Raw genomic sequence first — 23,568 nt, 5'->3', positions numbered from 1 at the left:
TGTAATAATATCAGCACATTATTTACAGACATCAAAACATCCGTAACTGGAATTAAGACGCCACACAGGTTATGATTTCATGTTCAAATATACAGCTTTATAAGTGAACGCATTAGTCACTCTTTCCATTTTTAAAACTCTTTTTTCCACTCTGCCGCCACTACTGTCCACTGTTTATAAGAAAATATGAGCAACCTGCTAACATCTCGTCAAATGTGACTGCAGAATAAACTCTCTGCCTGCAGTTTAATTTATGGTAACCACACTGTAAACATTATACAAACACAGTACACGAGGAGAAGAATATACTGTATTTACAAAACCGATTCAACATCACAAACCTGTATGAAAACTAAGAAAAAGATGCTTCAACATCACCATAAAAACATAAAGCTAAAATACACGGTAATAAAGTGAGATGCTTTTGCACTTCCAGTTACTGGCGACCCATCGACAACATTTCGCGTGACTTTTGTTGTTGAAAATGACGGGCGCAGACATCTTAAGCAACCACAGCACAAATATATAACCATAAATAAACATACAAAAAATCCGTAAATACAGTTTTTAAAGAAAATTCTTCATGCACATTCGACTGGTGGTTATAAAGACTGATAAAGCCGTGTTTAAGGGTCAGGAGTGACACACGGAGACGCCTAATTATCACGAGCAAAACAGTATAAAGTTAAAGTCACATGCAACCATCCTGAAATCCTCTTCCGATGACAGAAAATACTCAGCACACCTTCGACTAAAAGGTATTTCACCCGTTCCTATAAAGCCAAGTGTCTGTTTAGTGCTGGATATCAATTGTGATTGTCGTCGTTTTTGGAATGTAAACAGATTACTGCTGATTCAGAACAAGGATTTGGCTCTGGACTACAAACTGTGAAGAGGACTTAACTGATTTAGCATCGTACCAATCGCCGAGCCTGTCAGCTATTGGTCTGACAGTGATAAAATCTCTGGTTCAACGGTCAGTATTTAAGGATATCTTGATTATGTGTCCCTTTTTTAACATTCTGTGTCCCCCTCTCTAAGGCCAGGTTTAGATGATAATAAAAAATCTTTTCTTTGCGTATAAAAAAAATGGAACCTGGTTTCAAAAGTTTTTTCATTTTAAGCCCCCCAAAATGCTGTCGTCGTATGAAGAAAAAGTCAAACCGCAACAAAAGTTTAAGGTTTCATGCATAACCGTGCCGTGTAAACGTGAAATCGTACACATGAACGCAGCGGCTCAGCGGCAGTTTGTGACTCACAGGGTGGATTATTGCTCTGGATGAGAGCAGCAACTGCAGAAAGTGAAAGCAAATTTTAGACCCAGCAGAACTAAACATTTAAGTTTCACTTTCACTGTCTGACATCCTGCTGCTCCGTCTGTGCCCAGAGTACACTCTGCAGTCAGAGTGTGATGCAATGCATGACTGAAATGTATAAACATTTCAGAAGTGCTCCCAATGAACGCTCTAGCTCCAAAAATATAATTACATGTGTGGTGACAGATGTTGTAATTGTGGCGGGCCACCACAAATAAATAAATGTGTGAGAAACCCTGCAGAGTGATTTTAACTTCCTCGTTGAAACAGATATTTCATATGAAGGCATATGAATTTTTAAGAGCTACCGAAAATTTAAATCAGCGTCAGACGATAGTTTCAAGGTCGCATTTGGCTGATGCGCTGCGTCTCTTGGCCTGCATTTATTTAGAGAAAACAGCACTGTACTCCTGCAGCACAGACAGACTCATGATGGGCAGGTGTTTTTCTTTAAGAATCAAAACTGATTAAGCAGAGCCAAAAATATTGTCTTTTTTATTTAACTTTTTCTTCCTCGCCAAAACCTCACATCTACTTTACCCACAATGCATCTCAACCTCCAACAGTTTGGTCAGAGATTTGGATGTGTTCGGCTTGTAGCAGCTCATGTAGCCTCAAGCAGAGATGAGTGAGCTGCAGAGGCGCGGTGAAACGATTCTTTGTAACTTCATACACCCACACTGTTTTTTTTCATTTTCAGACTTGCAGTCTTCAGACTCAGCCGACGCCGACTCAAATTTTGCAAAGCTTCCTCTGGAGATTCATACTACTTTTTTTCCACATACGCAGCAAAACTCCTGACAGACGTTGACCACCGTGTAAAAAAAACAACCCACAGTACCTCACTGCTGACAGAGATGTCCACACACAGAAACACCTCGTGGAAGTTAACCAGTTCGGCTGCAAACTTGAAGTCTTTTCTCCTGAAACACCAAAACTTACATTTAAAGAGGAACTTTTTTGCACATTTACAGCTTCATAGAATTGAATACTCATCTTCAAGTATTTAATAAATCTCCAAATATACTTGAAGAAACAACACAAATAATTTTTACACTGCATTGAAAGTGTTTCTAAAAACAATATTTTGGTGTTTCAAGAGAAAAGGGCTTCAGGATGAAGCTGCCGGTACGCTTCTGACCGTTTCGGACACTTTCCAAAACTGACATTCACGCTCACTTCACGTCTTGATTATGCAGCCGGAGGTGAGAGGAAGCAGTTTGACCTTCTCTCCCTCGCACGCTCTTGATTCTTTACACAACTATTTCTGTCACTTTTCAGGTCAACTAATAAGTGCAACACTATGAATGCCTTCAGGGAGAACCTGTCTGAAAATGGGAACTCTCATCCCCAAATTTAAATATCACGTCTCCCCACCTTTCGAAGGCCAGCTTCTTACTCCCACCTTAAAGTTCAGGACAACTTAAAACATTTTTGACTTCATCCAGCGTGGTCGGACAATACGCCCTGACCCTGAGGACTAACGGTTTGGCTTGATAAACTTCCGCACCTTCAAATCGAAGGTAGCGGCTTCCGGAAACTTTCCTACGTCTCCCACACAGAGAGACAAACAGGACTAAGAGACACCAGGCCTTTTAGTTTTTTTTCTGCTTCAATGACGGAGATCAAACTGAAAATCTAACAGCGGGTTTCCAGGTCCGAACTCAGTGCGCTGCGTTCACGTCCTGGTTCTGGTTTTGGTTGAGATTGTTGTTGAGATTGTGGAGCGCCTGGTGACGCAGGTGTCGGTGCAAGTGGATGGCGTTTGACTCGGGTATGTCAGTGGCTTCAAATGCACTCGACACCTGGGGCATGAACTGGCGGAATATGCTGACGCTGCCGTGCCAGAAGGTCGGCTGAGGTAGTCGTCCGGCGAGAGACCATGAGCGGGTGGTCGGGTCGTACGCTTCCACCACATCGGACAGCTCAAACGTGTTGTCATAACCACCGGACACGTATAATTTACCACCCAGCGCTGCCACACTGCCTCCAACGTGGACCTGGATAAAAGAAACAAGATTAAGAAAATGGACTTTATGTTGTTATACATGGATTTACAAACATTACAAAAAGGAGGTTAAAAAGTAAGAAAACACTGCATTTAATACGTTGTAAGCAAACATTTACTGCGCCCTAAAGTCCGTGCTAACATGCTATTTAGTGCTGTCAAACAACACGAGGCTTTTTTGATGCCTGAAACGTTAGTATGAATAAAACTAATAATAAATGAATCGCATATTTTGGACTCATCTGATAACCTTTAACTGTCTTTTGTCGTATTTGGGGCTGATTGGTTCCTGTCATCTTGGTAGAGGCAGTAATAATTTACATCTCCTGTCAACAAAGTTTTAAAATAAGCATACTAGACCTGTGTCAACTCCTCCAGCTGGGCGACATTTTGTGTCTTATATATGCAGGTCTAAGGGTGTGTACTGCACTGTTTTATATATTATTTATGTATTTTTTCTATATTCAAAACCCCATAAAAATGTTTTAATATTGTTAAAATAAGCATACTGGAGTCATTTAAAAGGCCGTATCCAATAATCCATCACCTTAAATGTGTTGACAGGCGTTACATCAAACTGTGACAAACCGTTATTTTTCTGTTTTTATGATCATGTTGTGATTTACTGCAGCTGTTGACGCTGTTGTTTACGATGGTAAATCAGAGCTAGTAAAATTCACAACAGAGTTCTAATAAAGCCAGCAGACAAACGTCAGATGTGAAATACAAACCTGGGTCATCGGACTAATTTTGTCCCACTCGTTCTTTTGAGGATTATAAACATCAACCTCGGCTGAGTCATCCCTACAAATAGAAACACAGCAAAGTCAAGCTGCTGCTGCTGCCAAAACAATCATTTCTTCAAATGTACTCATGCTTATTTTACTGATTATTTCAACAATTATGTCTCATAAATAAGAATTAATGATCTAATAATGAATCATATGTGTTCTGAGTGAGACTCAAATTTATCTGTCTAAAGATATTTTTTATAATTTATTCACATAGGATAGCTCAAACATGAAAATGGGGAGAAAAAAGGAATGATATAGCAAAGGGCCGAAGTCCGAGTCGAACCCCACAGCCGCTGCGGTGAGGACACAGCCTCTGTACATGGGTCGCCCGCTCTACCACGTGAACTACTGGGCTCCCCCAGACACAAAAGTTTTGTATTTAACTTCTTAACCTTTACACTGTCAATTCTATAACATGATTAAAATATTCTGTGTTTTACAAAAGCACTGTTGTTCTCTGATTCTCTACATGCACATCAGCACAATGGCGCCCTCATGTGGTACAAAAACAGAATGACTGTTTACAAGAGGAAACATGCCTTTATCATAAAGTGTTTACCTGATCATTCAAATGAATCATTCAATTGTTTGTTTTTTATTTTTATTTTATTTTTAAAATAATTTCAGTTGTTTAAAATAATTTTCAGTTGTAAAAAGATTGGAAACAACTCATTAAATCTTTAGCAGTGTGTTACATTGTATATCTTTTTAATAAACTTCAGCTGAATAGAAACTGAATTTATTAAATAAATGCAGAGGAGATAAACACAATGTGTCCCTCTGAATGTATTAGTAAAGAGTAACGTTCAATGGAAGAACCAGTAAATTGTATTTAAGCACAGCGCTGGATTAAATAAGTCAGTAACTTCTCACCTGATGAAGTAAATGAGGCTTTTGAGCGTCACCGTTTTCGGAGTGAAGGACCACGGAGGCAGCTGTCCACAGCTGACCAAAGCCCAGCGGTTTATGTCTGCGTCGTAGCTCTGGATGGCCATGGTGTCCTCCCCAGTCAGAGAGCCGATGGCGTACAGGCGTCCGTTGCAGGTGGTGGTGGAGCAGTTGTCCATGGCGTGCAGCATGGGCGGTAAGGCCTCCCAGCAGTCCAGAGCCTGATCGTAGCGCTCCGTGCTGTCCGACGCCACCACGTAGAGCTGACCTTTCATCACACAGGAGCTGTGGTACTCGCGGGCCTTCAGCATCGGCGCCGCCTCAGTCCACTCGTTGACGCTGGACTTGTAGCGCCACACGCCGTCATAGAGGCGAGAGCCATCAGAGCCACCTGGAGGACGCAGACATGTTGTCTCAATAGTCAATATGAATCCAGGGTTTGCATTTGTTAAACATCAGTAACTGCAAATAATAAAATACTGCAAAGCAAAATAGCAGATTCATGCAATCCTGCAGGTTATAAATGCGTAAATCACAAGTTTTAACAACATATTATATCGATTCTGCGGACAATCACACGATATTTGGTGATATTACAAAGTCTGACACAATACGAGTTCAATGTGGTCCGTCTCAGGGGACTGCTATCGATAAGAGACCATATCAGTAAATATCCTCATTGTCTTGGCGGCTTGTCCTCGTCTCCCTGACACTTGGCCTCTAACACTTGTTGAATTTTTCAGAAGGACGTACGTTTGGACAGAAATGTTGACAAAGACGTGCCACTGGAATTTCAAAATAAAGACGTATCTTAAAAATGACGATATGTATCAAAGTTTACACTCCTAGTTTTAACATGTACAACAATTCAACAAGTCGACCTTCATCAGGGTTTCTGCACGTTTTGTCCTCAAAATTAAGGCTTTTTCAGGCATTTTAAAGCTCTCAACAGAAAACTGAACACATTTTCTGCAGCAAAATGAATAAACAGAGCAGATGTTTTAAATCAATTACAATATGATGTTTTTTTTCTATTCTTAATATGTATCTCCATACAATAAATGTATGTAAAATCACATAAAATAATCAAAATGTTTAATGCAATTTGATGTGTCCCACTCTTATGTACATAAAACAAAACCTTAAATACATGAGAACATGATAATGTTGGCTTTTAGTATATTAAAATCCTTAACTTGGATGAAGAGAAATGTAAAAAATCAGACAACCATATACAATTCAAAGCCCCATCTAAAACCGAACACAGTAAAGACACCAAATTAACATGAACAGGAGTGGAGGCCAACAAAAGTAGAAATCTTTACAAGACTCAGTGCTTTTTAATATAACCTGTTCCCTGGATGATCTGGTTTCTGTCCAAAATCTAATTTTATTTCAAAGTTAAACACGATATAACTTCAACAATCATTCAGAACGATACACTGATTATTAACATTAAGGTGAAGGAAACCTACTTTCAAATAAAGTCTGATAATCTTCCTCCAAATCCAAATTAAATAGTGCTATCACCTCACTACTGGCACAATTTCTCCTGCATTAACTAAAAATGTAAGACCTCTAATAACTAAATGTAATGAGACCCAAATATGGGCCTTAAGTCTCTATTAGGACTATCAGGATTTCTACTGGATGTCTCGGTCTTCACAGTTGCTCAGTTTATGAGTGAAGGACATTCTCGATATCCTGTGATGTAACTATTCGCAGTCCTCCTCCTCCATTTGTCCAACATCAGAGATTTAATATAACAAACTACTTTTTTGCCCTTAAAAAGCCTAACGTACCTTGCATCCAAATTATACACCATATACTTATTTAAAATAAACTGTACCACAGGTTATCGAAACAAAATCTGCCTGTTGACGTTACGTAATCAAATGCTGCCGTTATTTCTGTCATCGAAGGAGTGAGCTAACGCTGCTAAATTTGTTTTCTTGCGGGACGCAGAAGCTCCGAGTGAAAGTAGCGGATGTTTTTCTTAAGGGAAAGTAGATGAAGATGGTGATGATGATGATGGTAACACTGCTGCTGTCCTGGCAGCACACCATGTCCTGTCTCACTTTGCCTTGTTCACACAGAGAGTCTGCAGTTTATTTATAAGCTCGCAGACATTTCATAAGATGAGGGCGCAGAAATGGAAATCTACTGACTGCAGTATTCACGCGACAGTGAATCTAATGTACACAGCAACTGTAACTACTGCACACTGTCTGTGACCTGTCCTTCAGTAAGTGGACATCAGATACAACTGAACCTCAAGAGGGACTACATTATCCTCTGTGCTATATTTAAACATTAACTCTACTCTGATTTCCCTGATGCAAATTTATATAAACTAGGGCTGGGCGGTATGGCTTCAAAATAATATTTCAACATGTTCAGGCTATACAATACAATACACAATGTATATCTTGAAATCTGTACATTAAGTGCTGTTATAATAAAGTTTAATAAAATGGCTGTATTATGTATTTATTTTACTGCCAGCCCACAGGTTTAGAAGTCATATTTTCTTTGAAAAATCACCAAAAATGACATTTTTTAAAATGGGCATAAACTTTCAATTTTCATCGTGTGTCATTACACAGGTTTGTGAAATAAAATTCCATGATTTTTCGGAAAACTTTCGGGGTATATTTATTTTTCCAAAACTTCCAAGTCTGGAAATTACTACTTGCAAAATTCTGTGACTTTTTTTTCATGACTCTATGAACACTGGAGTCAAGACTGTTACTATGGCGACTTAAAATGTGATGATTTATTAACTGTGAGCTGGACAAACAAACAAACAAGCTCTCCAGTTTATATCTTAATTGTACTTGCGAGTCGCAGTGCTTTTCCATGGTCACAAAATTCAACTAAACAGTCACAATCTGGAGCTGCACTTTGTGTGTGTGTGTGTGTGTGTGTGTGTGTGTGTGTGTGTGTTAGAGAGAGGACCGAAATGCTTAAACACATCTCGTGCTGGTGGTTTAAAAAAATGACATGAAGGTTTAAACTAAATGAGTATATTTGATTTATCACCCACCCCTAATATAAACAATAATTAAATCTGAGTGTAATTCAACACCTCCGTTTTTACAGCGCGTAGAAAAGTGTTTAAAGGTCTTTAAAGATCTTACCTGTAACATACATGTCGTTTCCGAGGGCAGCGATGCTGTAGCCCCCTCCGAGGTGGTCGGGGAACTCAGCCAGGTAGCGCCACTGTCCGGTCTGCGGGTTGTAACAGTCCACTGTGACCAGCTCGTCACAGTCCTGGTCGCAGCCTCCCACCACCACCAGGATTTCTGCCAGTCCCGTGGACGGCCGTGGCCGCATTCGGTGGCAGGGCCTGTCGTGGCGGTCGTACTCACATGACTGGAAGCTACGCGCTTCGTTCACCATGCGGAGGCAGGTGGGTGACAGGTAGACGAGGGGGTCGCTCTCCACGTGTGCCAGCAGGAAGAACCTCCTGACGAAGGGAAGTCGGACCTGCTGGAGGAGTTCGGGCCAGTAGTGCAGCCTCCGCTGGAGGTCAGCCTTCACCCAGCGCACTGCGATCTGATAAACCGCCTCCTCCTTGTCCACGCAGAGCCCATCATCTGACACAAACTCGAGGAGGCGTTTCCATGGCAACCTCTCAAAGTCCGTCCCTTTCGCCAGCTCCATTATGTTTTTGAGGACAAAGCGGCGAGCGCTGGCCGCCAGCTCTCGGCAGGCGTAGGCCTCTGCAAAGTCCTGGATCTCTAAGCAGTTGGAAACGTCCAGCCGCTGCTCCAGAAAAGCACAGCAGGCCTCTTTGACCGAGGGGAACTGAAACAGGTCGGCCGTCTTTAACAGGACGTCCACATTATCCTGCGTGACGGTGACACGTCCCGTGTAGCAGAAGTCCACCAGCAGGCCCACGAGCTCAGCCGACACCTCGTGTAGAACGACCCGGTCCATCGCACTCTCCCTCAGAGTGCCTGCGAACATCGCCCGGAAGTAGGTACTGGCAGCGGCCAAAACTGTGCGGTGACAGTGGAACTCGCGGCCTTCGGCGCACAAAGTCACATCGAAAAACTTCCGCTCTGCTCGCAGTTCATGGATTCCCCGCAGCAGGTTGAAGGCGTGCGCCGTGTCGAAAAACGGCAGGGTGGACGGTTGTGTCTGCAGGACTGGTTTTTCCATCTCTCCTCTCTCTGTCTCAGTTTCTGGTGGTTGTGTTCAGAATAATTTCATCTAAAACAGATAAAAAACAGATAAATATTGTCAAAAACACTTGATGATGTATCGATGATGAGTTAAATTTAACAGTTTGCCTTTAAATTTTCAGCGCTGCGCCGGCTGCAATTTTGCTCTCAGCCATGCTTGTTGTTCTTGTGTGTAACAGCATGGTATCATTACGTCAACAAATCAGAATACTGCCATTATCGTGACGTGATCTCATCAAATTAAAAATAACACCAGTATTAGGGACAATATGATATGGCACATCCCTACTGTAAGCCCTAAATATCAATTTTTCCCTGCAATATGGAAAAAGGTATTAAATATTGATATTTTTCAAGGTACTGTCTCAAAGCTGGTAACACAATAAGTAACCAAGTAATAAGTAATTAAGTAACATTTAAGTAATCAATCATCAATCATTAATCAAGTATTTTTTTGGTCAATACATTTCATCCAGGGTTCCCACACATTTTCAGACAAAATTTCAAAACATTTCCATGACTTTTTAAGGACCCAGAATAATAAAGTTGTTTTTTTTGTTGCCCCGTTTGCCCTCTGTTTTTCAAACATAACAAATTCAAACTATTCAAACATAATTTTGGCTAGCTGGCATACATGAATGAAGACACGGAACGTGGGGAGAAAATGAAAAATGACGGTAAACACATCAATGCACGTTAAATCTTTGGAACGACAGCGACAGAAAATAAATTTGCCATTATGTTACATAGCTTGGAAGTTTGCCCATTTGAGATTACTGTAACCATTTCATCACACACAACAAAATTCCTTAACTTTCCTAAAACTTTCAGTAGTTTTTACAAATGTCATGACATTTCAGGCATGGAAATGTGACTGTGAAATTTCATGACTTTTTCCATGACCGTGGAAAAAAAAAGTACTCATTTTCCTAAAAGCCCAAGTCATTAAATTGTTTGTTTTCACAAAGCAACAGTCCAAAAAACCCAAAGAGATTTTGTTTACAATCATTTAAGACCAAGAAACGCAGTAAATCCTAACAATTGAGAAGCTGGAACTTGTGATTTTTTGGTATTTTTCCTTGTAAAATCACGATTAAAGAATTGTCAAAGTTTGTAGCAGGCGCTTCATTTTCGGTGGCTTGACAAATACACGACAAATCTGTTCTTTCTCCTACCTGATGAGCCCCTCCAGGTTTCCTTCACGGTCTAGAATAAACGCCAGTGAAGCGCTGCACGACTCTGGAGAATCTGAGCTCCTTACCGTGTTTAAGATACAGAGCTCGCTTGTGCTCAGAGGCTATAAATACACCAGCAGTGTCCATTTCCAGGCAGGGTGGGTGAGGGGGATTTAGGGAGAACACCTAACATGCCGTGGGCTGACGCTGCGGGGAGAGTGTACACCCCCTCAGTGGTATGTCTGTGCGGTCAGTCAGTGTAAGTAAGTGGTCTCTGAGAGAGGCGTCAGCTGAGCCCGAGCCTCCTCTCCACCAGCACACTGCAGCAAAACACCAAAACACACAGAGCTTCCTGTCGAAATACTCTGCAGCCAGGTTACCTCAGAGTCCACAGTGGCTCAGACCTGCTCTGATCACAGCTAAGTGTCAAAAATCGTCATCAACACGAGGCAGTTAGAGCTGTCCCTATCATAAATATTATCATTTATTTACAATTTTTGCAACAAGATTTGATGTACTTTGTGTTCAGCGCTAAATACCAAATATACCAACTGTTAATTTTGCTAATGCTTAATATATGATGTAGGGGTCGACAGACTATTGGCCTGGTCGATTATTGGAGCCGATATTTGGCATTCTGCAGATTATCTGTAACGGTATTTTATTTTAATGATCGCCTTTAAAATGAATTAATAAAAAGAGCAAAGACAGTGTCAGCATGGGAGGAACTTTTACTTTGTAAAACCTCAGGGAGCTGTTTTTATTTATTCATTTTTTATTTACATTTTTTACTTGACCTTAAACAACAGGTTGCAGGGAACTTGCTTATATAATGTTCAAAGTTTCAGTTTTGATTAAACATTTGTTAAAGGCATTTAATCAAAGTTGCGTGTTGGAGTTTGTTATATTCCAAATTCTAAATGTTGACATAAAGATTTTCAGTTTTATTGTAAATGCATATCGGTTCCAAATATCAGTTATCAGTCTCATTAACTACTAATCAGTATCGGTTAACGCCTAATATGATGGTTCTACATCTGACAATTTGCTGCTTTTCCTTGCTGTACATTAATAAATTAAATTAAAATAGTCCAGCAATGTGTAGTTGATTACTTCACCACTTCAATGTATTAATCCAAGGAAAAAACAGCAACAATTTTAATGATTTACTAATTATTTAGGTAACTTTTCTAACTTTTCTGAGCAAAAATATTATGTACTGCTGGTTCCAGATTCTCCAGTGTGAGGATTTGCTGCTTTTCTCTCTTTTATGTTATTGCAAACTAAATATCTTAAAGTTTATAACTATTGGTCTCACAGAAAAACAAACAATTTCAAAACACTACAGTGGACTGTGAGAAACTGTGATACTACTATTTTCTAACATTTCATAAATTGTAGCCTCATTTTTGCCATGCAGTCAGTTCAGTTCGCTACACATTAGAACGGTTATTTTTTTGTTTCTATTCCAGCTGCAGGGATAACTCTGTTAATCAATAAGTTGTAAACACTGACATCAATCACAAAAACAATCAATCTATGAATCAGTTTGAGTCTTTTCAGAAAAAAAAGCAGAAATTAATGACAAAGTAAAATTCACAGTTGGCTACAAGACATAATGCACTAGAATGGTCCATATGGAAAAACTCCACTGTTGCATATTTTATACTTTTGTCTTGAGACCTGAAATGTCACAGGATGTAGATTTCATTTTTATTCAAATTTAGCGAAAGGTCACATAATAATCATTCAAAGCTCGTCCCTCAAGAATAAAAAAAAAAAGTCGTCTAGCAGATTTTGACATTGTGTTGTATTGTAAATTATGTTTCAATTATTCAATCGGTTAGATCACGAGGACAAAATAATAACACATGGTAAAAATCAGTAAAAAAATAACCCTAAACTAATCCTAACCCTTGAACACACTTTAAAACACAAGTCGTCATTGAGTTTGTATGAACCTCAATTAAAGGCCTCGGTAGGATTGTTGTCAATATTTGGAGATGATCATTCCTTCTCAAAATACACAGGTATCACCTTTCAGAGATTTGTTTAAAGGTTGTAATAAAGTCCTCTGGCCAAAGGATCTGGCACACATTCCTCATGAGGGTTCAACAATGCAGCGATGAACGCACTGACGCTCTCAGAGGGATCAATCTGCCCTCCTGAAGGACAGACGGACTTAACAACCCAGAAAACGCACCAAACATCTGTGTATGTGACTGTCTCCTTTCATGTTAGGAGATGATAGCTTTTCCTTACATACTGTAGACGTGATGAGCTTTCCTTTCACTCAGCCGTCTGATTTCTTACTCCCACGTTACAAAGACTGAAAATGTTCTTTGACTCATTCGACTTTTACATCTGTTCTTTTATCTACGTTTTTTTTTTAGCTTTTATCAAAAAGAGCAACATGATGATTTCTAAGTCTTACAACAGAGGGGAGCTGAACCCTCATAATAACAGTCAGAAGTATTGAGCAACTTCAAATCAGTGTGTTTACCAACCAGCTCCAAGAATAGACGACATAAATTTATGCTCTCGATGCAGGGCGAGAGGAGGGGAGACAGTGGAGGTGTGGAAACAATCTGTAAGTGACAGAGCGAGCAGTGTAAGACAGGCAGCATCGAGGAGAAAGGAACCCGACGCCCCCTTTCATCACGTCCGATACCAATGTCAACCTGTCTGTCCCTCTATCTGAACTCATGACTCTCAGTTATATTCTGGACAAAACAATCAGAGAGGAACAACGCTGTTAGTCAGGGGAGTTTACACACAACTCTAGAGGATGGGAGCGCAGTGAATTGTATTTTCTATTCCTGAAAATGGTCGATGAGAGGGTCTATTCCTGTATTTGGGAACCATGTTAGTAATGTATCATTACACAGGCAAACCATCAGAGCTACTGTAAATAGAAGCTCTGACTAAATGAACTTAATGAATCAGAGTTAAGGCATCTAGGAACGAGTCTAAGAGTCTGCAGACATGTTAGGGCCTTTAATAAGGTGTTTACAGATACCACACACTTATATTTAGTTTTTTGTATTAAAATATTTTAGACAAGTAATCTTTTCTTATTCAAGCTTTGCAGGTAGTATTAATTGAAGTGGTATATCAGCTACATGGTCATGCTGGAGAATACAAACAAACTTAGAGTTCGAGAGTAAAGTCTTAATTTAGAGAAAAAAGTCGTAATTTAGTGAAAATAAAGTAACAATATTCCAAGAAAAGTCGAATATATTACAAGAATAAAGTTGTTATTCAATGAGAATTAAGTTTTACCAATTTTAAAAAGGCAAATTATTACATCGACTATTGTGGGGCTTGCAGAAAAGTTAGAGGAAAACCAAAGTCAGCAAGATTCATCCTCAGGGGAACATGAATATCTATATAAAATTTCAAGGCAACCCATCAAATTGTTGCTGAAATATCTGAGTCTGGACTATATGGTCGAGTGAGATAGCTACAATTATTTGATAAAGGTAAAATGTGTCAAGACGTCCTTTCATAAATAAGTATAAGTAAAATGTATCGTGGTGCTGCAGAGATGCCTCAGCCTACAAATCATATTCCAGATAAAAGGGAAAAAGTTTGGTACGTCATGATTTTTTAATTTTCTTTTGAAAAATGACCATTGCTACTAAAATCCTGACTCATATTGCAATAACAATATCTGTCAAAATAATTGCATTTTTATTTTTTCTGCATATCTTGCCGCCCTCCAGTCTAAGGACCAAAAACGAAGGCAGAACAGAACGCCAAAGAGAAACAAAAACAAAACTACGCACTAATCAGATCATCATCTTGTAAGAAACATCTTACTGCATTCAAATCTAAAAAAAAAAAAAAAAGTTGGCTTGATTTATTTACAGCATCAAACTATGTGGCTTCCAAGTATTTAGGAGTGTGTTTATGTGCGAGCTGTTCTGTGAACAGAGTAAATCAAAAACAGCCTCTGTTTACATGAAAGTGCTTCTAGTGAGTTCTGTCTCTTTGGTTTGAGTGCTAATGTTGCCCCTCGCTGGTGTGAGTGTGCAATTACACACACATTTTCATACACGCTTCAACACTGTTTTGCATTTTCATTATCTCAGTATCGCTCATAAAAACAGTGCAACAGCTCTAATGTGCACAGAATAACTTTGTCTACTCATAATTTGTGTTTTAGATTGCAAGGGTTAACATTAGGCTTCTCTGAATGTTAAAGTAATATGAATAAATAACAGAAAATATAAGAAGCATGACCTAGAGGGCTCTTTTCTGCTGGTGTAACGCAGCACCTGGTCGACTAACAACCAGCTGCTCTCACTGCTGTCGCTCCGGGCTGCTGGGGCCGAGGCAGCCATCAGCGTGGAGCGACATAAACGCCTCTGGTTCTCCACAGCTGAGCCTGTCCTGGCCATAAAAAGGCAACCACACCACCCTCATCTCATCCCCCACTGAGGAGAGCCAGCACGAGGCTACGAGCAGCAACAACACTCAGATCAGAGGACAGTTAGAGAGTGAATATAATGTTGTTATATGGAGGTTTGTCCTTCAGAATAAACAACACATATTCAAGCAGTTTCAGTGAAATACATTCACTTAAGTTGAGTGAGGTACTCATGCATTTAAATTTGACATCTAACTCTTCTACTCCAATTCTTTTGAGATGAAAATATTGTATCTTTTGACTCCATTATATTTATTTCAGTAGGGATGCAATATTTTTTAACTCATTTTGGCCGATTGCTGATATAAGCACATATGTTTTCCCATCTGATGTTACATTATTACGCCTTCTCTTATGGTGACGTCTGGCAGATGCAGACATAAAATGCAATGCTTCAAATGTACACATCCACTGGGCAAAAATGACTGAACTGCTTAACCTAGGTTACATGTAAAACATGCTATATTTATTTAACAAATTTGAACAAAACTGAAAATTCATCCTACTTTAATAGGTTGGATGGAGCTCTCCCTAAAACAATCCTGACAATAGCCAAAACTGACCAATTTTAACTAATTTAAGTTGCATATTCAGTGTCATCTTACCGCCTGTCATATCGGCACAAATGTTCATTTCAGGCCGATGAACATCTGTTTGATTTTAAAGCTGCCGATACCTCTTATGTACAGGTATTATTCCCTATATTTCCCCAATAGTTTCCCATTGGCTTAATATCTGACATGTAACATCCAAAATATGTGGAATTGTCATAGATTAAACTGCCCAAAACTTATTATGAAGTTGTTAAAACTTAGCTCCACCTTCACATAATGAAAATGCTTCTTTCATGACAATTCATTAACAATATTATACAATAGTGACAGATAGTTTTCCAGTGTAAGTATTAGTACTCTCACTTAAGTAAAAGCAGTCTCCTGCACTTTCTCCACTACTGTGCCGGCTGAAGTGTCCTTGACGAAGTCGGTGAACCCGCTCCAGGTCAAGTCGAGCTCTTTGTGACTGAGCTTACAGTCTGTCTGCTGCCAAGTGAAAATAGCAGCACATTATTCATTAATCTTGTATCGGGAATGCAGGGCAGAGTACATTTTAGTGCCACCCAGAAGGCTTCTTTCATATTATGAAAACACCAGGGATAATTTCCAATACCAAGCAACGTGCTCCCTCATCTGCCCCTGAATTCCTCTAATTCCTCCTGCAGATCTTTTTTTTTTTAAGTAAAAGTAGCGATACTACAAGTAGACGTCCTGTATTCAAGCTCTTACTCAGATACGAAAGCATAAGCATCAAACTTCACGCCCAAAATGACAATTAGTAAACCATTTAATGATGCCATCTTACCTGAAATTCATGGAGAAACTTTTTCTCACACGCCTTCCCAGAAAACAGTGAACATATTAATTTACTGATTCATTTACGACCATGTTTAGCAACAGCAAAGCTATATCAAAACACCTGTTGACAAACTTTCGCACAACTCGTGCGGTGTGATCCAAGTCTCATTTATCCATTCATATGCTCTGTACCTCCCAACACACGCATTTTCACTAAAACCTTACTGTTCAACATCATACACAGCAAATCCCAGCAACATTTATTTTTTATACAGTTCAGTGAAAATTTAAGTTAAAAATGTATGAATGAAAATAGCTCCCTGAGGTTTTACAAAGTTCCTCCGTGCTTACACATTTTTGGCATGTATTGCAGACTGCCCTCCCTGGTGTTGGTTGAGCGTAATATGCACACTTTTTTTACTAGTTAATTGTGTTGGTGATCATTAAAATATAACACTGATACAGATAATCTGCAAAATGCGAAATATTGGCCCCAATAATTGGCCATTATCTGTCAGATAATCTGTCAACCCCTTCTATATACTGTGTACAACTTTCACTAAGATACAGTATGTCCATAATTGACCTACAGTATGGAAAATGTTAAATAACCACGCCATTCAACATGTGCAATAACAATAAAGTGGAATATGCAGCAAATGTGCGATATATCCTGACTGTGTGCAATACTTATTCTGCCTAAATACCCAATTTTTACACTCATTTATTGTTTTTAAATACATGTGTATAGGATTTAAGGCCTCTTCTTGTCTCTGTATGTACAACTGGAGACTCCTCATTTGGTTGCACAGCTGTGCAGAGACAATATAGGCACTGAAATGGAAATGTTCAAGGTAACTATTGCTAATAAACAAACGCAGAAATGTGAAAAGTGCAACATTTTTTGTAATGGATTAGGACTATGAAGCAGCATAAAATGTAAATACTCAAGTAAACTACCTCAAAATACCCTAAAATAGTACTTTAAGCACAGCCTTTGGTGCATTTGCTGAGCTACATTCCACCTCTGGTTATAATAAACATTTGCAGGTCTTGCAGCCATACAAGTCCACATCACTGAGCTCCGTGAGGCCTCACACAGGAGGAAAAAAGTCTCTTTGCATAGCCATGTGAGGGCCATCATAATATTCAAATGTGTCTAACGCTGCATCATAACAGGAACAACAAAAAGCCCACAAACACACCGATGAAGTATCACTAAAAGAAGCTACTTATTATGCTAATGACAACAACTTCTGACAAGCTAGCTTAATCAACTTTCAACATCACGTAACGACTAGTTTTCATGACTATATGAGGGCCATTTAATTCATGTGTGTGACAGCGTATAGTCAGCGTATTAAACAATATTTTGAAGCAGTAATTTCCCCTCATTTCACCGCCTAAAAACATAAAACTGGTGTTTACACCGAGCTCGTAACGTTATTTTCCAGTCAGACGTACTGCTACCGTTACCGTCCTTCTGTCCTCCGCACAGAGAAAATAACCTTAAAAAACAGGTCAACTCGGCATTAGTCAACTTACCAGAATTTGTCTTCACCGTATGTTGATGATTTTAAGGAGTGTAACGAGCTGACAGCGTGTAAATGGAGCTGAAATTAAAGTTTGATGCCGCGGATGTGCTCGGCCTCTTCTGCGCCATGACACCTCAACTGTAATACATGAGGCGTTCACGGACTGTCGGAGATATCAGCGTCAACACGCAGATCAGAGTCAGGGAGGGTTTAACATGCAATAATAATAATAATAATAATATAATAATAATAATAATAATAATAATAATAATAATAATAATAAGAGTTACAATGTGCCCTGCATGGTTGGACCTGCAATTTCTTTAAAGGATGTAGGATGCAAATAAAATCAGGCAATTTTAGAAATACAAACAAAAAGGAAGCCCAGCAATAAAAACAAATATATTAGCAATGAAACAGATAAACAATGTTGCCCTGGATATTGCACTATGGCAAATAAAATGAAACAAAAAAAAAGAACTAAGCACAGACACATTGTTAAAGAGATGTAGGCTGGTAGTGTGTATTCATTGTGTGATTAATAAATCCCTGTGTATGATCCTACTTCTACTATTTGTTTTTTGGGTTGTTTTTTTTTTTTACATACAGTACAGTCAACATTTTTCTCGCACATTTTCTACTCATTCTGCCACATTGCTGTACATCGCTGTTAAAAAAAGCAAATTAAAATAGTAGTACTACTACTTTACAAATCACAATAATAGTAATTATAATAATGATATATAATAACAACAACAACAACAACAAAGTAATAAAGTTACACTGTGCTTTACATAGTTTGACCTGGATTTAAAATTTCAGCAAATGAAATCAGGCAATTGTAGAATTGTAGTACATTGATGAGCAAGACTCGTTGTTAAAGAGATGTAGGCTGTTAGTGCATATTTGGATTTGTATGTGATTTATAAATCCTTGTGTAGGCATTTGGTATATTATACATATCGGTTATATATTAAAAAACAAAAAGATTATTTATTATTTTTATTATTTCCAATTAATTTATTAATTATTTTAAGATTTTACACTATAATGTCAAACAAAAGCTATTCACAAAATCTAATCCCAATGTCCTAGCATTTTTAAGACATTTGGAAGACTGATTTAAGACATTTTAATACCAATTCAAGCCTTATTTTTAGATTAATTAATTCAATGCCTTTTGAGACATTTTAAGGAACTGTGGGAAATATCAGGGCTATCATTTCATTTTTCATTGTTATTTATTGGTTTGTTTAGAAGAAAACAATAGTCAAAAACATAATTACATCTTCAACCAAGAAATACTTCAAAAACAAGCTGTGCTAGTGAGGTAACAAACCTAAGGAGGGCTTATGACGGAGCCTCACCATTTCATAACATTTCAATCATTGCACAAATATATCTTGTTGAAATAATCTTTTAATAGTCACGTGTTTACAAACAGAGCTGTGCGATCAATGAGACAAACTCATCATTCAAAACTAAGCTTGAAATGAAGAAATCCCACCAGTCCTCCATTATGCCTCTGGGTGTTCGCTCTCATCTTCTAATTAAAGCGATTTAATCATCGCCATTTTCCTGCTCCCACTGCCCACATTTAGAAAATAAACATTAGCTTGAGGGTGAAGCAACTCACTCTTTTCTTTGTGCAAATAAACCCTGTGCATGAGGTGAAGTTTGTTTGAATTGGATTTGAGTATATATTCTTAATGCGACAAAGTTAAGCATTCAGTGTGTAATATTTAGGGGGATTTGGTGGTTTCTAGTGGTAAGGACCGAAGATTGCAATCAGCGGAAAGAATTCCTTCAGTGTTCATCATTCAGAGGGTTTTTAACGGAGGCCGAACAGAAGTGTCTTTTTCTACAAAACAAACTGACCAGGTGGTTAAAATTGATTACATTAAAAAAAAAACAACAAAAAAAAAAACAGTTAAAGCAGTTTCATGTTAAAAAATTCAGTAACAGCCTGCAGGCAAAATCTGGCCCCCAATAAGTTGGGGCCTCCAAACCATGTTCGAATTCACAATAAAAGTAAAGTGATTCACACTAGGAATTGTTTTTGTAGTTTTAGTATTTATGTATATATGGTGCCACAGTGCATAAACATCATCAGATTAGAGATTCTTTAAAAAAAAGTGTCAGTGAAGGATCCCCCACATCCCAACAGAGGTCCTAGCTAAGCCCTTAATGTCCCCAAATCCTAGAAGCGTCCTAAAATCTTTGAAACATCCTAAATCCAAGAAACTTCCTAAAATCCAAGAAAATTATTAAAATCCAGAAATGCCCTTAATTCCTAGAAAAGCCCTAAAAATCCTAAAAACACCCTAAACTCCTAGAAACAAGCTAAAATACTACAAACATCCTAAAATCTGAGAAATGTCCTAAAGTAAGGGAAATGCCCTACAATTCTTTAAATGTCCTGATATCTTAGAAACATCCTAAAATCCAAGAAACTTCTTAAAATCCGAGAAAATGACTAAAATCCCAGAAATGCCCTTAATTTCGAGAAGAGCCCTAAAAATCCTAAAAACATCATAAACTCCTAGAAACATGCTAAAATACTACAAACATTCTGAAATCCAGGTAACGTCCTAAAATCTGAGAAATGTCCTAAAATACACGAAACGTCCTAAAATCCCCAAAAAGTCCTAAAATAAGGGAAATGCCCTAAAATTCTAAGAAATGTCCTGATATCTTAGAAACATCCTAAAACTGAAGAAATATCCTAAAATCAGAACATGTATGGGGCTGCTGCTGCTCGGGCCCCTGGTTTTGCAAAATTCGGCCCTGAGCAAGCAGGTGAATGTAAGTGATTACACTCTAAAGAAACACACAGTATTATTTTCCTTTTCTGCCAGTATATTCCCCTAAATCCTACACACTGGGCCGTTAAGTCTCAGCCGAAGAAAAAATTGTCAAAAAACATAAGCATGAAATTCAGAGCATTCCCGTATGAATTCATCCAATTAGGTGTTCTCCGCCACTTTGCACCATTTTTAAGCAGCAGGAAACTGACAACTGAAAATCCCCCTAAGGCTATCACACTTGTTAATTCAGTAAACTGCTTAAAATTCAGGCCACGGAGGACACATGTACACCTTTGCCGCACATCCCTCAGAGGGTGATAACGAGGAGGCGAGAAAGAGATGATGGTGTTGAATGTAAAATGTGAAATAAAGAGTGAAATACCCTTTACAGTGCAATTAAGAGCGACCTGCCGTTGACCCTGCTCTGCCCTCATTGTGTCCCTGAGGCGGCCTACATGTGGGGAACTGCTGACGGATATCTTCACCAGAGGTCGCGGTGACATTGCACGAAATGCCGCCAACTTAGGAGCTCACGGAGGATCTGCGAACAATTGATACTGACATCTAATGTCACTTTACTAAAATTCTGACTATGACAAGTTGGATGTCTTTCTCAGAGAGAACATGGATGAGCCTCGAGCCCAAACATACGCTTTAAAACATAAAGTTTTAAAGATGTATCCTGATTTTTTTTTTTTTTTTTTAAATATTCGGATTTGCTTTCAAGCTGAGAGTTAACCCTTTGAACCCTGGTTGACAGTTTTCTTGTGCTTTTACAAGCATTAAAACCTGAGCAAAACCGCTTGGTTTCTTTTGAAAACTTAAAAAAGAGCAAGAAATTGGTAAAATGTGAAAGAAAACCACCTGGAAATTTGTTTTTTTTAAAGGAAAGAGAACATTTTATTGAAAAAAAAAATGAACAGAAAACTATATATCGATATATATATTTTTTTATTTCTTTGAATTTTCTGGTCATCATTTTCCTGTTCAGTTGCTTTTTTTATTTATTCATTTTACTAATTTTCAGATAATTTTATTCTTTTCAAATTAATTCATATTCATTTATTTTACTTCTCTTTTCTTGCTATTTTCCAGATTTTGTTTTTAACTTTTTATTTTTATTTTGAATTTTTTTCAAATCTTTTGATGATTTCTTGCTACATTGCTCTTTGCCTCCTGCCCATGTCAAAGGGTTAAATGAGAAGATCAATACCACTCATATACCTGTAGGGTAACTAAGAAGCTGCAGACAGAAAGGTCATCTAAGCATAAAGACAGAAACTGGTAGAAACGACAAGCCTTGATCTGTCCAAAGGCAACAAAATCCACCTACCATCACCTCTGAAGCTCAACACGTCAAATCATATTTGTTAAAAAAAAAAAAAGTAATGTAATACTTGCAGCCCAGACACATTGTTGTCATAGAACTAGCAGCAATGAATGCCGCCTGTTTTGTCGTGTTATGTCGCCTGTTTTCTGGACTAAAAAGCTGCACCTGAATGCACCGCATCTCCTACAGCTCATGGTCAACTAACACCTACAACTACGAATATCTGATTCTTTAGCTGCTAAATGCTCCACTATGTTCAACTTTGATGTTTAGTGCCGAGCAGATAGTGTTCAGCGGGTTTTACAGCTTTTCTTGCTAAAAGCAGCTGCAGAATGACGGCGAAAACAAAGCAGTAAAGTCCTACAAAGCTTCATTCAGCTGAAATAAACTGCAGAGCGGGGTGATAATTATCTGTGGGTTAGCCTCTTAAAGATACACTTTTTTCATGTCGTCATTTGAGGATTTGTTAGCAGCTTTAAATTTTAATCATTAATTCACCAGAGCACTGATAAGATCAAAAACGGTCTCCAAACATGTGATCCAACAGTCTGAAAATAGCCTTATTTGTGGTTCAACCTTATTGGCAAAAATTGCTAAAACCTCGGAAAAATAATCTACCATAAACCCAAGATTTTATCAGCTGTTTAAATAATCCGTGTTTCTCCAAGAACATCCAGAGAGAGATGAACACAAGGCATTATATGCAGAAAAATGACTGTTTGCACCAGTTCAGTCACTAGATGGAGACCTTTTATAGTTTTTATGTTATAGCCACTCTTCCATCTTTTGAGCCAATAGCTCTCAGGACCAAAATATCTCCCTCATTAATTATGAAATATCAATAAAAAAGACGATCTTGGCACTGTAAGGCTTCTGTGTATCTCTGACTAAATTGTGCTGTCTGCAAACAAAACTTTAGTAAAATTATAAATTCAGTTATAGTTCAGAAATGGCAAGGCTGCCTGTTTACATGAGACCAGCTGGACTCTTTTAATTTCAAGTTTCCAGGCTGTGCTTCATATCGGGATTGGGTTGCACCAGCTACTCGTAAATCCATTATTTAACAATAAGTTTGTGTGTAAAATCCCAAAGTTTGAAGTTACAACTGGCTTTTTCCAAACTGTGTTGAGCCATTAAAACCTTTATCAATATAGCTGTAATAGACCTTCCAACTGTTTTTGACTGTTCCTTGTTTTATTTCGATGTACAATTTAGGTTTTGCTACTCATGTAGTGTTGCACCTGTAGTTCACTCGTCTCTAAACTGTGTGTTTTTGTTTGGAAACCTGAAATAAGGTCTGTGGTCAACACAAGCTTCAGAAACTTTCATGTTTTGTTCTATAACATGAAATACATCAGTAAATATCCCACTTGTGAATTTTACAGCTTTTATGTGTCTTAAAAAAGAAAGTTGCTAACAAGTGGCTAAATGAGATGACAGAACGTGGTGTAGTTCGTTTGTAGCCAGATGTTAGCGTCTTACTTCTGGCGATTGCATTTAGGCTTCAAATATCCTAAAAATGGTGTTCATTTGTGAAGATTATCTTGTTGAGCCAAATGTGTCAGTATCATAAACACCTGCCACAGAGGTTGTTTTTTCTGCAAAAATCCAAAATCCAATGGAAAAATCCCACAGACCTTGTGACCAGGGAACCAGGGCAACGCTAACTTCAGCATAAATTGTCCAGTTTATTCTTTAATCTGTTAAACATCGACCGAATTAAGCAAAACAGTTGAATTTT

At 38.4% G+C, this 23,568-nt stretch overlaps 1 protein-coding gene across 2 annotated transcripts; it reads right to left on the bottom strand.

Annotated features, from left to right (window-relative positions):
* Positions 1–75: 75 nt before the first annotated feature.
* klhl21 (kelch-like family member 21) lies at positions 76–17,830 on the bottom strand. Of its 2 annotated transcripts, none has more exons than XM_042491991.1 (5): positions 17,701–17,830; positions 8,147–9,224; positions 4,992–5,397; positions 4,056–4,128; positions 76–3,316 (listed from the first exon to the last, which is right to left on the bottom strand). In XM_042491991.1, exons 2-5 carry the CDS (start codon positions 9,171–9,173, stop codon positions 2,981–2,983), a joined length of 1,842 nt encoding a protein of 613 aa, XP_042347925.1. In that variant the 5' UTR covers positions 9,174–9,224; positions 17,701–17,830; the 3' UTR covers positions 76–2,980. The 2 variants fall into 2 exon arrangements, with proteins under 2 accessions (XP_042347925.1, XP_042347926.1); XM_042491992.1 differs by lacking the exon at positions 17,701–17,830 and adding an exon at positions 10,372–10,521.
* Positions 17,831–23,568: the final 5,738 nt, after the last annotated feature.

This window comes from Plectropomus leopardus, chromosome 8 (genome assembly GCF_008729295.1).
Source record: "Plectropomus leopardus isolate mb chromosome 8, YSFRI_Pleo_2.0, whole genome shotgun sequence".
Classification (NCBI taxonomy): domain Eukaryota; kingdom Metazoa; phylum Chordata; class Actinopteri; order Perciformes; family Serranidae; genus Plectropomus; species Plectropomus leopardus.
Note: the sequence above shows the minus strand (reverse complement) of the source record. Positions and strands in the feature narration are given on the sequence as shown.